This window comes from Camelus bactrianus, chromosome X, assembly GCF_048773025.1.
Source record: "Camelus bactrianus isolate YW-2024 breed Bactrian camel chromosome X, ASM4877302v1, whole genome shotgun sequence".
Taxonomy (NCBI): domain Eukaryota; kingdom Metazoa; phylum Chordata; class Mammalia; order Artiodactyla; family Camelidae; genus Camelus; species Camelus bactrianus.
In genome coordinates, this window is record NC_133575.1 from 68736010 (window position 1) to 68749849 (window position 13840).

The 13840-nt window shown below is 35.4% G+C and overlaps 1 protein-coding gene across 5 annotated transcripts in view; it reads right to left on the reverse strand.

The window, feature by feature from the left end:
• The window catches only part of CHM (CHM Rab escort protein), a 251013-nt gene that overhangs the window by 99158 nt on the left and 138015 nt on the right, over positions 1 to 13840 (reverse strand). For 3 of the 5 annotated variants that reach the window (XR_012504882.1, XR_012504881.1, XM_074359989.1), the window contains exons 14-15: positions 9500 to 9660; positions 3912 to 4106 (exon numbers count right to left, since the gene is read on the reverse strand). Coding sequence is in view for 3 of the 5 variants with exons in the window: in XM_074359989.1 (XP_074216090.1) it covers positions 3915 to 4106; positions 9500 to 9660 (353 nt within the window). In the remaining 2 variants the exon portion in view is untranslated. Of the gene's footprint in view, positions 1 to 675; positions 4107 to 9499; positions 9661 to 13840 lie in introns of those variants that run through there. The other 2 variants (XM_074359990.1, XM_074359988.1) reach the window with 1 other exon arrangement.

The window sequence follows — 13840 nt, forward strand, 5'->3', positions numbered from 1 at the left end:
CTCTTGCATTTTTAAAAAGCCATCATTAAAGAGGAGAATTCAAACATATCAAAGCACTTGCTTAAAAAAAAGTGTGAATATTATATGAGCTCCAAGGTGCTTGAAGGATAATACAGCTACTTGTTTAAAAATTCAATTAACCTTATCTTTCTTAAACTTGATTTATTAATAATCTCATAGATAAATTGCCAGTTTTGAAAGAGTGCTGTTATCTTTTGAATACGTCCTGTTTGAGAAGCTTTAGAAACTACTTGGAATTGACAGAAAATGTCACTCTGCTTTAATTATTTGATTAAAGAACAAATCATAGTTCAATGAATGGTTTCTGCATGAAAAGAGCATCAGCAGTATCTTGTCTGTTGCAAGTATGCTGCTGGGGACTCAACCACCACAGAAAAAAACATTTCAGGTTCTCATACACTAAGTGAGATGTGAAAACAGTTTGTAGGTAATGTATTGCAAAGCCACATCCCATGCCTCAGAGCACTGATTTTAAACAGAAGGAGGTCTGATGCTGGCATCTAGAACAGTTTGCTAAGTAAATCGCACCCACGTAGCATTTGATTGCCTTTCTCACAAACCTGACACAGGTGGCGGATGTCTAGAAACAAAGCCAACCATAGAGCTGGACAATTAACTATGTGTTTAAATAATAGACTGATATCAACAAATAAATCAGTTCCAAGACAATCTTTAATTTCTCGGCATATATACAAAATTTTAATGTTAAAAAATAGGATACCACGCCTGAAAGGCATTAAAAAACACTTTATTTCCTTTGAAGGCTTACTGTTACAGTGTGCAAATTTTGAAGTCATATAGTCATGCTTTTTGAAATCCATATAAGAAAATCAACTATGAGTAGAGAGAAATGATTCAATACCAATAGCAGTAAATATCTTACTTGTAAGCAAACTGTTTTAAAGGCTTACTACTATTCCGCAATGAAATTTCAACAAATTATTCTGAGGTTTTTAGGACTTTAGACAGAGAGCTGCTTTCTCTGGAACTACAGCTGAGACAGAAGTTAGTCACTAACATAGCCATTATTTTAGATAAAGGGCTGCCAATCTCAGAAACTACTATTCTAGAAGTGAACTGTTAACATGACCATTTTACTATGAGTAACTAAACATTATAGAAGATGGGGAAATTATAGCTCAGTTTTCCTATAGAAAAATATATGTGTATAATATATATATATATTTGTTTTTCTGGGCAGGCATACCGACTAGACAAAAATACAGTAGCAACATAGGGTTAGTAATTAGTTTTCATCTTGATCACTAAACAGAACAGTATTATCATTTTTGGTTAATAAGAAGCATGCATATAAACATTTTAAACATATGATCAAAATTCTTTGATAATAGCAATTTTCAAAATTTAAAATTAGCTACTGAAATTTCTGCAACATATAAATTTTATTCTTATGACTTCAGGCTTACAGTTTTAAAACAAAATTGAAAGGTTTTTATTTGACTTAAAGCTATAAAAAGAAATATTTGCAGTAATTAAGACAGTTGAAAATAATGCTCTTAGAATAATTTCTATTACATTCTGAGGCAACATGAAATATCTAAAGTTCTCTAATACAAGGTTTTTAACAGTTGTGTAATATCTTAATCATCACTAATCATATTCAGGAGCTTTTAAACATTTCAACAGTATTTAATAAATAACCTGGAAGAGGGATTCTGATGCTGGCTAATGGATGAAATAAGGTACAGTATGGACTAGGTCAGGAGACCACAGAATATCCCCTTCATTGTTCTATATATGGAGAGCTGCAGTAAAGCTATCAGAATTTTTCTAGCTATTCTGGGTCTACCCTGATTGGCTGTTTACATAAGTGTGCATGCTGCATTCAAGAGGCTTTAACTCGAAGACTAACCAAGTACAGTATCTCAGTTGGTGCAACTGACTTGCAATTGTATTCAGACTCAAAACTCTCATACAGTGGAACCGTTTATATTGCTGGTACTGCGGGGCAGAGCCAATACCTGGTGCTTATAATAGGTATATATTGTGCATTTAGTACATGCTGTAGTTGGGTTTCAGGAAACATGACTTAAGATTGATCAGAATCCATATAACAAAGTAGGTTATAATGTGATTCTACTGTCCCTGATTTGTATAACATTATAAAAGGGAAAGAGAAGGATAGAGGGGATTAAAGCGACAGAGGAGAGGCTGTACACTGGAGAGAGGGGTTAGGGTAGCCTGAGAGGCTAGGAAGGTTTTCCTTTCCTCTGGATTTGGCTCTATCTGCAGGGGGTTTGAAAGGTGAGAGAGGAGCTACATTCCTTGATGCTTTCCATTTCTCATGAGTCTGTGACCTGACACAGCTGGCATCCTTTAAGATCTGTGAAATCTGGAGAGGTCAGAGCCCCGCTGCAGCTGAAGTATCTGAGTAAGAACTATGTGCTTTCTATTTGTAGCCAGGGCTGTCTGATCTGCACTATAGGCCAGACTGCACGACAATAAACTTTTTATGTATCTATTTATTGAAATAAGTTGTTCTGTCCAAACTATTGCTCAAAAAAGGTAAACCATCAGAGCGTGGCATTTGGAAAAATGCTAGTATTATTATAGGCACTGTCACTGTAACTAGATTTGCCACCTACATACAGCCCTTACATTTGTATGTTAAGTGCACATTCAGGTTAACCAATCATCGTATTCTATGTAGAGTCCTTGGTGGTTTCAGGTTTACCTACTAGAAAAGGAATATGAAGAATTTAGAGTGTGTTCCTTCTTAAGATTCAAAACCACAACACCACATGTTACTGTGTTTATCTGTCTATAAGACTATAAAATACTAATTTAGGAAATAGATTTTTATTTTAAAAGCTTAATACAATAAAAACACTGTAATCTATTGTGTTGGGGGCATTGACAGCAAACAATTATTTGTTGCATGAGATTTTTTGACACTCACCCCCAAGTCAATAGGAAAATTCTGAAACAGCTTTTATTCCAGAAAAAAAAAATTCTAAGCATGGCACTGCATTTATCTTCAAAATCATTCCCATACAGTAGGCAGGGTATTACTATTTCCACCTTACATATGGAGAAACTGAGGCTCAGAAGTTAAACAATTTGCCTAATATCATAAGTAGCATAGCTACGATGAAATTAGGTCCATAGACAATTAGGCTAGTGTGCTCCAGGTACTCGACTAGACAGAATTCCCCAGTACCAATAAGCCTATTCCATATTCCAATCTTTCTTTGCATTTCTTCAGTATTGAGCTTTCCTAGTGTGTTCACGATTCACACACAAATACCACTACTAACGTTAAAAAAAAAGTGAGTAATGGACTCACGATGCATTTGTAAAAATGTCTATCTTAATATTAGCATTTTTAATACCCCTCAAGATAGAAAACAAAACAAACTTCTATTGCAAACATAAGCTCCTGCCTGGATCATGACACTTTAGTTTTTCTCCACTACATTTACATATGCTTTGATCGTTTGTGTCGTGACGCTTATACCCAATACAAAAAACCTAACTCAAAGAATGAAAGGAAATATGTGAGCTGATTCTGAAGATGTGGCTTTCGAACAAAGATCCAAAGTGGCGAGCAAAAGCTGTTCTAATACCATAGAATTACTAACAATGCATAGGATCACTTTTGTAATCATAACTATATTCCTGGGAATCAATCCATTTATAATATTTATCTGCTAATTCCACAGGTTTGGTATCTTACAGCAGGCAAGTTAATGTGCTTTACAAGTGTTTTGTGGTCTTGGAATGTCTCTTTGAGGAAATCCCTTTTGGATTTCTACGATCTGCTTCTCAACTGGCTGCTGCTTTGCGACATTTTTCAAGTAATTCTTCAATCACAAAGACTCTGAGGCTAGGAGGATTTTCCAAAGTGTGGGATCCATTTGGGGACATACCCATTATTCAGAGGGCTCCTCTGAGTTTCCCAGATTTCCACTTTCCTTGAGAGTCTCTGAGTTGGCCTCTGGTGTGGCACTGGATTCCAAAGCCTCTGGTTGTGAACTGTCTCCATCAAGGATAATGTCTTCAGGATTTGGTGGGGGTGGACAGAAGTCTTCGTTGGGGCAGACTTGTTGGAAAAGTGCTTCAGCCTGGCCAGGAAAGATAGGGCATAACAGTTTTTGAACATTATCTTGAAATATATGTGCCTTTGTGGAACTTAAAAAAAATGAAGTATCACCTTAAAGTTTTCTTCAAATTATAGAACTTTATCCAGCATATATAAACTTCTAAAAATCTGCTTTCAGAATTCCACAACTTTCTCCCTCGAATTCTGTCCACACATTCAGGTCCACCCTTCAGGTATATCAGTCCTTGATAAGATTCTTTATCAAGTCTCAGATAGTTAAGATTTTAAGGACATTCATTCTACGTGTCAATACAAATACAATTTCTCTTAACATTCTTTAGTTTACTAAGAGAACCCATTTGTGATATTCATACAGTCCAATTTAGCATCTCCTAATTTTAACAAGTCATTGTTCAAATCAAGAAAGTTCTTCACTGTCTGCTCAACTATTTGCTTTTCCGAAATCATTTTCCTCCCCCTGTGCTATAAGGAGTCTAGCACAGTGTTCAAGAACATGGACTCAGAATAGACAGCCATGTGCAAATGCTCGCTCTGCCACTTAGCAGTGATGTGGTCTGGGGAATGCCTACTCAACTTCTGAGTTTTGATCTCCTTATCTATAAAATGGCTGAAGAGTAAGCCTCTATATATGGTAGCTGTTGTCATTGTTATTAATAATAACAATAACAAAGTTAAAATGTAAAGATTTTTTTCTCCATTTTTTTAATTGAAGTATGGTCAGTTTACAATGTTGTGTCAATTTCTGGTGTACAGCATAATGTTTCAGTCATACATATACATACATATATTCATTTCCATATTCTTTTTCATTATAGATACAAGATATCAAATATAGTTCCCTGTGCAACACAGGAGAAATGTGTTGTATAGCTATTTTATATATAGCAGTTGGTACCTGCAAATGTCGAACTCCCAATTTATCGTTTCCTACCCACTTTGCCCCCTGGTAACCATAATTTTGTTTTCAATGTCTGTGAGTTTGTTTCTGTTTTGTAAATAAGTTCATTTGTGTCATATTTTAGATTCCACATATAAGTAATATCATATGGCATTTTTTTTTTCTCTTTTTGGCTTATTTCACTTAGAATGAAAATGTTGATATTTAAGCTGAGCTTAGTCTGACGGGGTAAGAGAATAAGACAGTAAACGTGACCTTAATGAACAATAACAAATACACACACACACACGAAAGTAAATGTGTCAAGTAGCATTGTTATTCTATTCTAAACACATTCCTACTTTCATTTAGATGAATACAGTTCTTTGTTAGATAAGGGTACCTGCCAGGGACCTATGAGGGAGCTTGCACTCTATCCTACTAGTAAAAGAAAATCATTGAAGGGTTTTAAAATATATGCTTGTTTTGTTTTAAAGGTTACAATGTCCTTCGCACCATTTCAATCCTTCTTCCCAATAGATACACAAGGTCATCCATTAGGCCAGGGGTTCACAACTCTGGCCCATATACCAGATCCTGTCTGCTGCCTGTTTTTGTAAATAAAGTTTTATTGAACATAGTGCCTCTCCATCATTTATCTATTGTCTATGGTTGCTTCTGCACTGCAATGGCAGAACTGAATAGTTTCAATATAGATGATATGAGCTGCAAAATCCTATTTAGCATCAGTCATCTATAGTTGGTAAACTTATGCATCAGGTGATTGAACCTGATATTCTTTGGGACTGGGTGAACGAGTGGCAAACAGAAACTTTTGAGCTTTAATGTGGAGTTGAAAGATGGCACAGGAAGAGAAAAATAGCTTCTTTCCCTCTTCAGTATAGTTCTGGGGCATATTTTTGGACATGTTATTTTATTACAGATATTTTGAAGTTAAATATTTGAGACACCTGCTTTGCTGTTCACCCTGGGAACTCACCATATGTCTTTGCCAGAGACAATTAGTCCCTAGGTGCAGGAGGACTGAGGTCAGAGCCTCTACCTCACACTTTAGCTCCTCTCATGGTCATTTTGTCTTTCCTCTCTACCTTCTCGGCATACGTTCTCCTTCTCCTTTACTCTGCACGCAATCAATCACCAAACCTGTCTATATTATCTCCCAGTTCTTGATTCCATCTGTTCCTTCCTTGGAGACATAGCCCACACACGTGCCATCTTTCTCCTGGACAAACTGCAACATCCCAGAACTGGACTGGTCACTTTGCCTCTAGGGTTCCCCTGTGTAACTGTCTTTATGCTGTCCCCAGAGGGGTCAATGGAAAATGAAATTCTATTTATGCCACTTTCTGGCTTAAAACTTAGTGACTCCAGAAACAGACTCATAGACACAGTAAAACCAAACTTATGATTACCAGGGGGAGAGGAGGTAGGAAGGGATAAATTGGGAGTTCGAGATTTGCAAATATTAACTACTATATATAAAAACCGATGATAGATGAAAAACAAGTTTCTTCGTATAGCACAGGGAACTATATTAAATATCTTGTAGTAACCTATAATGAAAAAGAATACGAAAAGGAATTTACGTATGTATGTGCATAACTGGGACATTGCGCTGTACACCAGAAATTGACATATTGTAACTGACTGTACTTCAATTAAAACCACCACCACCAAAAAAAAAAAAAAATCTCAATGACTCCCCATCTCTAACAGGATAAAAATCCCAGATCCCTATCATGGCAAACAAAACCCTTCAGGCCTACCTTCTCTGGTCTTCTCATCTTCTACTTCATCCCATCTCTGCCTCTCAGACTTTGCTAAACTAACACTGGTTTATTTGTATTTTTCTTAAACATACAGTGATGTTTACATCCGGGGCTGGTGCAAATGCTGTAACACCTGAAATGTTTCAATCTGACTATCTTCCATTTGGATTAGAGTTCGGAGAGGTGTCACAAAGAGTTTAGTTAAGAGTACTTAATTGTCAACTTTTAATCTTCCTTGCCCTTTTTTAAGCCAGAAGTTAGCTTAAAGGGTTAAAGACTTTCATGTGGTTAAAATAATTAAAAAGGGCTAATTATATTATGACTCAGTTTCCTTATATTGGGAAGTACAGAGAGCACAAGCTGAGTTATTTAGATATTCCTGTTTCTTCAACTTACTTCTACACAAAAGAAACGTAAGTATTTTGTCAACGTAGCAGTTTAATGTATTTAGGATGTATCTGCATTAACAAGATAAAAACAGCAGAGCAGCCTAGAAGAATATCCAAGCACTGGGGTCCAACAGACTTGGGATTAAACTTTGGGTGAAAACTTACCAGCTATGGGCCTTAGTTTCCTCATCTGTAAAATGGGGATGTTACACATACTTACCCTAGAGGGTTGTTGTGAGGACCAAATAAGATAATAAATATGAGATGCTTAGGACAGTGGCTGGCACATAGAAAATTCTCAATTATAAGTTGCAGAAAATATGACACCTAAAATTGCCCTCTCCCTCAATGACTTGAGAAAGTGAATGCTACTGCAATATGTGAACAACTTGGTGCCTATAAAACTAGCCTTCAACTTACAAATTCTCTACCAAAAGTCATAAGCAGATTGCTGATCTGTCCACACAAACTACATTCTAAATGGTGGTTAGATGGCCAGCCCAGCTCCCACTAGCTAATTTAACCCATTTTATACTTGAAGTATATAACACAGCATATAGTACTATTTAAGTGTTCTTGTTCCCATGGTAGTGGCAGCTCCTAGGCAATGGGGGCTCCGGAAGGAGGAGTGAACTATCAGTGTTTTGGGAGTAGGGGACTAGAGACCAGTCTGTTCACTGGTATGTGTGGGCAAATGAAACACTCCCTGCATTAAGAGAAGAAATATCATATGTCAGGTTCAGAAAAAGACTGAAGTGACATCAACTACAAAAATTAGCAAGTCACAAGTACTTTTTAGTCTGTCTTCAAATCATAAACAGTCCATATGAACACAATAGACAGGTCTACATTATTCAACATCTGCACAAATTACCTTATGATAAACTTATCCTTTAATTATAATCTTCTAGCTTGCAGTTTAGATCACATAAGCACTTGTACCATAGTAAGTCCTTATTTAAAAGGCTTTTTGTTAAAAAATATTAATGTTCACTCAGGAATAAAAATGACCTAAGTTACTTGGCTGATAACTTATTGGCAATTTTGGAAAAAATTGGAACATCAAAGCAAAAGTGACTTGATCATTCTGAGCCATAAACGTAGATCTTGAACCATCCTGAGTTCCTAGTAAACTAACAGAATTAATGATAGATGAGAGATGTGACTTCCTGTTTTTGCTTGTTATCACTGGCTGAATACGATTATCCAGGATCACCATTAGACCCTGAAGATGAGAAACAAAGAATTGGGCAAAAACCTGTAAATGTATGGGCCATGGCCTTGCTGCTATGACTAAAGGCTCAATGAGGCCATTTGGTCCTAGAAGATCCCTGCCACTAGTGGGAATGGAACTTCCAATTGTGGTCTTAGAATGATGTTAAGTTATCCATTTACTGATTCAATACACAGATGTGCCAACTACATTGGTGAAAAGTAGTTTAGACTTGTGCCTCAGAAAATGGTATTTTCTGCTCTTCTCTTCCTGTCAAGAGCAGAAGTGTATTTGTATGTGCATATGAATTTTGAGCTTAGTGGAATCATGGTTCGATTTTGACATTTTGCATCAGCCTGCCCTGTACCTCTTCATAATCCTGCCCAAGACTGCTGTCACAAAATTCCACCTTGACTTAACATACTCTAAAGCAGCTATTATAGTAGCTTTTGAACACTGGCTTGTGTCAAAACATTAAAAGAATCATGTTAATTGTGAAAAACTATGTAAGTTACATATTCTTTTCCAAGATAAGAATGTGCCTTAAAAATGTTCCATTTTAATATACATGTATGCATATGTATAACTGAATTGCTTTGCTGTATCCCTGAAACTAATATCGTAAATCAACTACAATTCAATAAAAAATTAAATTTAAATACAAAAAAAGTACCATTTAAAAAATACATTTTGTATGCCTTACCAGTTACAGTCCTTTTAAAATGACTCATTTCCAGAGGAAAAAAAGGTTGTGTATTTCAAAATACAATGATAGCCCATCATTTAAATTAGAAGTAATGTTTCTTTAGAATACTGGCATTATCAATTCATTTTCTTGAATATGTATTTCTAACGTATTCTATCCTTATTCTGACAATGGAACTCATAAACAATCTCTTGGAGTTCATCATTATATTCAAGAACATGGAAATACTTGACACTATATTTAAAGTATATTTAAGGTAGCTTTGTTGTTCAAAGAGAAAAAGTTCAGGGGCAAATTGCAGAGATGGTATTAAATGAGAGAGAGGCGTTTTAAGTCTCTTTTCTCACCTCCTAGAGGAATAAAACAATTCACTTTCCCTACCGCACCAACTTCTTAACACAAAACTGAGAAACACCAACCTGTTTGACTGCATTATCATTTCCTAAACCGCAGTCTGGGCCAGAGCAGACATAAACGTTGGGTGGTAAATCATTGTAAGAGTTCCTGCTGATGTCTGAAGAATCTCTCATGTTGAAGTAAAGAGCCCACAGAAGTCTTGGCTTTTCAACTTCTTCATTTTCTAAACACAGACATAAATTTTACTTACATGTAAAGCACAATATGCCTGTCAATTACTGCAATATGTAGCCAACTACCAACAAAGTCATGACTATACAATGTAGTACATCAAAGCTTTATATATAAGTAATAGTAAATCTATATTCACAGACTTTAATACATGTGTATGGCATTTCAAGCAATGCTGGCTTTTTTAGTTAAGACAAGTTAGATTTTTAAAATTATTCTGATTATTAGATTTAACTCCAATCACGTTCCTTTGAATTTCTACTATTTCTCATTGCCAGTATCAAAGTGCATATGATCACATTCATCCTTAAATTATGCCTACTGAAGTGAGAAGTTAACATAAATTGATTTTCATATGTTTCACATGGACAGACCAACTTAAAAAATTATATAACAAGCCAATACTATATATAGGATTATGAGATTGTCCAGAATAGAGAAATCTATACTGACAGGAAGTCAATTAGGGTTACCGAGAGCTGGGGTTGGGGACTGAGGATAAGAGTGGGATAACTGCTAATGGGCCTGGGGTTTCTTTTAGGGGTGATGGAAAGATTCTAAAATTGACTGTGGTGATGTTGGAACAATACATTAGAAACCAATGAATTTTACACTTTAAATGGGTGAACTGTATGATATATGAATCTCAATATAGCTGTTACTAAATAGCTAATATATACTAAAACACACTAATGTTCAATATACTAAATAGTATATACAGGGTTAAAACTTGGATAGCCTAACTCACTAACACTCTTTCCTGCTAGAGTACGAAAGTAATGCCAGCCAACCAACAACAAAGATAAGATTGTGAGACCACCAGGTGTTTTTAGTACACATTCTCTCTTTTAACAGCAAGCATTTATTATGTGTATTAGGCATTGGGCAGAGAGCTGGGGATAAAAAGATGAAGTAGACTTAGTCCTTATTCTCTTGCTTTTTCATGTTCCCAAATACAGGGCCTGGCACACAACAGATGCTTGATGAATAATTTCAGAACTGATTTTAATCCTGTTTTCAGATATAAGCAAGTATGGTGTGCTTGTTAAAAGATCCAACCTTATTAACCTCAATACCTAAAGCCTATTCCTTGCTCTCTTAACAATTATTTCTACACTTCTTTTCCTTAGAAATGTTATAATTAAATTTTCTTTGGTTGAAAACAGAAAATATTGCTGTTAATATATTTACTGACTACAGTGTTTTCTTAGGCTGAATCTGAAGGAAAATTCAAATTCTGTACAATGATAATAATGGATGTGCATAACGATTACCCAAGACCATGAGGCACCTTGTGAATCATAAAAAAAATGCTAAAGGTATAACTATCTAGTTAATTAACTCTTATTGTTAAATTTATAATCACTGTGGAAGTTAGCTAATAGCAGTATTCAATTAAAAAGACTGTCCTATTCCCCAATTCATGACAAATAGGTTTTTATTATACTTAATTTAAAATATCCCCACTACAAGACTACCAAATGTTTTTTCTAGTTCATCCTGAATAACCCATAATTATTAATGTGATAGGATGAAGAAACTTAGGATAGAAGTGATCCTTTAAGATACCCCTTTCTAATGCTAAGATCTATGAGTCTAAGGTAGCACTAACTTCATATAAGTACACAATAGGTGGCAAAATCTATTTATTAGCAAAATAAAGGAACATAACATACATCACAGCTAAAGCCATATATGGCTTTTAGTAAATTTATTGGTGAGTTTAGTTTCACTAAATCTTATAGGAAGATAATTAAACATACTGCCTATGACTTGTGAAACCACACCCTGGGAGCACTGCAAAAAAGTGGGGTAAGGTCTGAAAAGTCCTTTAATACTGCTCAGTCCATTTCTAAGCATAAACTAAGAGAACTTATCTTGTATTTTATGAAAGTTTCAGCTCAGAGGAGGGCTTTCACTCAATAGAAGTTGGGAAAAATGAATAATCCAATCTATTATAGGAAAGAAATTTCATAAAGGCTGAAGCTTTGAAAAGAAATCAAGAGGAAGATGAAAAGTTGACATAGACTGGAGATGAATGCTCTAGATACAAGGGAGTTATCAAGTTCTGACCTTAAAACCCTCAAAGAAACATATAATCGCTTCATCTTTCTTTGAGGCCAGCTGGAAGGCAGAGAGATAACTGGAAAAATAACATGCAACTGTGAAGTGCACAATTGTCAAAAAAATATATTAAAGTTGTTGAGGTTTGGCTAGGAATACATCACTTGGCCATCAATAGAACTGGCTTTCTGTAATAGCTCATTTCATTCAATTAGATTGTGTCAAGGACTAAACAAGTAATAGGTGATTTAGAATAAAATCTTGGGCAAATTAAACTGAGGCAAGTACATAATAAAGTAGGCCAGAGAAACTCAACAATGGCATAGCAAATGAAAGCAACAAATGGTCTATAGTTACGAGCAATGTTTAGAGAGAGGGTAAACTATTTTAGTAACAGAGCAGAATAATAGCACAAGATTAAGAAAATAGTAGACTGTCACAGCAGTGATCTAATTCAGACACAATAAGCATAAAAAAGAATTAAGACAGGGCATTTGACTTCTCAGCCCAACAATTACTTAACACGCTTGCCAGCCACCTACTTCAAAACGACACCTATAAGGGGAATTTCTGTTTTTAGGCAGCGTGGCTTTTTTTTTGATATAGGAACTGAATGAGATGGAATGAGATAACTCCACATGCTGTGCCCAGTGGAGGGAAAAGGAGAAAGAAAATGGTGCAGTGATGCTATTACATTGCAGACATTTGAAGATACAGTACTAATGAAATTCTTGCTTCAATTTGTATTGAAAATCTCAATTTCCTAGGTAAAATAAAACACCAGTTAGGAAATTTCCACCAGTGAGATTAGAGCATACTGCTCACTCAGTGCTTTGAAGGATATTACGGAATCTGGAAGAATAACTGCACGTATGAATGGTGAGGAATCACCTAATTTTCTCACCTGCAGAATCAGATTTATTAAGCATAAAAAATCTGAAATGTCCTTGCTATGGAGTAGGGAGGAGTTTATAGATCTTTGATGTTCTTAAAGGACTCTGGGAAGTAGGGTTCTTAGAAGTATTAGTACAGCTGCTTCTTAAGACAGAGAATATGTCAAGAACTCTGGCTGATATCTTTAAAATGAAAAAGTAAGAGAGGAAAAAGAACGAATACCTTCACAATGCTATTGGAATCTCTCAGATACAGTGGCAAAGAAGTACTGTATTTGAGAAGAGAACACTATCTTTTACAATAAATAAACTTCCTTGCAAGGCTGAAGGTTGAAAGCCTTCCTTGAAAGGCTGACTTCCACAAAAGCTTCTGAAGCACACCACTACACAGAACACAGAACTCAAATAAAAAGAAAGTAAGCTTAAATAACGTTATTCCTTTGGCACATATTTTTAAACAAAATCCTTACAGTGCTCCAGAGCATACAGTTTCATATTATTGTCAACTAATTAAAACATAAGAATAAAAGCCATCAATCTGTAAAAATAGGGGCTTTTGCTACAGAGAAAAATGTGCTTGAATGTATTAAAAGTTCATATTGCTCATAAAGTTCCTTCTTCCTCATTTAGGCAGGAAAATGAATCGAGTTCTCTTCTCCAGGTGACTTTGCCTCTTTGACCTGCCATGGCCCAGTGCTCACTTTATCTGGTGATTCATTTTCAATAACTCCAACAGTATTTGTTCTGACATTTTAATTAAAATATGACCACTACCTCATCCTGATGATAAAAAGGCCTATGTGTCAGTGAAAACTAGCTTCTCAGTGCCTCAGTGCACCTGAGGACCCCACTGAGCACACAGTTCCTACTAAAGAATTTCACTCAGGTTCTAAACAATACATCATTTCAAAATGGGATCACATTAACCATTAAGATTAATGTTTAAAAATCTAAAGTGGCTAGAGGATGTTAAGTAACGAACATGTAATTTCCCAATCTTGATTTTTTAAAAAAGAAAATCAAATCCGTTAAAAAAGTGAACAACAATATAAGACTGACATTTAGTGTATTATTTGGGACCACCACAATGAAATTACAACAAAAATATGAAAAACTTTAGAAATAAAGAATTCAGTTTTTATACACAAGGTAATTAAAGCCAAAAACAAAAGCATGATTCCATATTCAGTTCAGGAATATTATCATGTACCATAA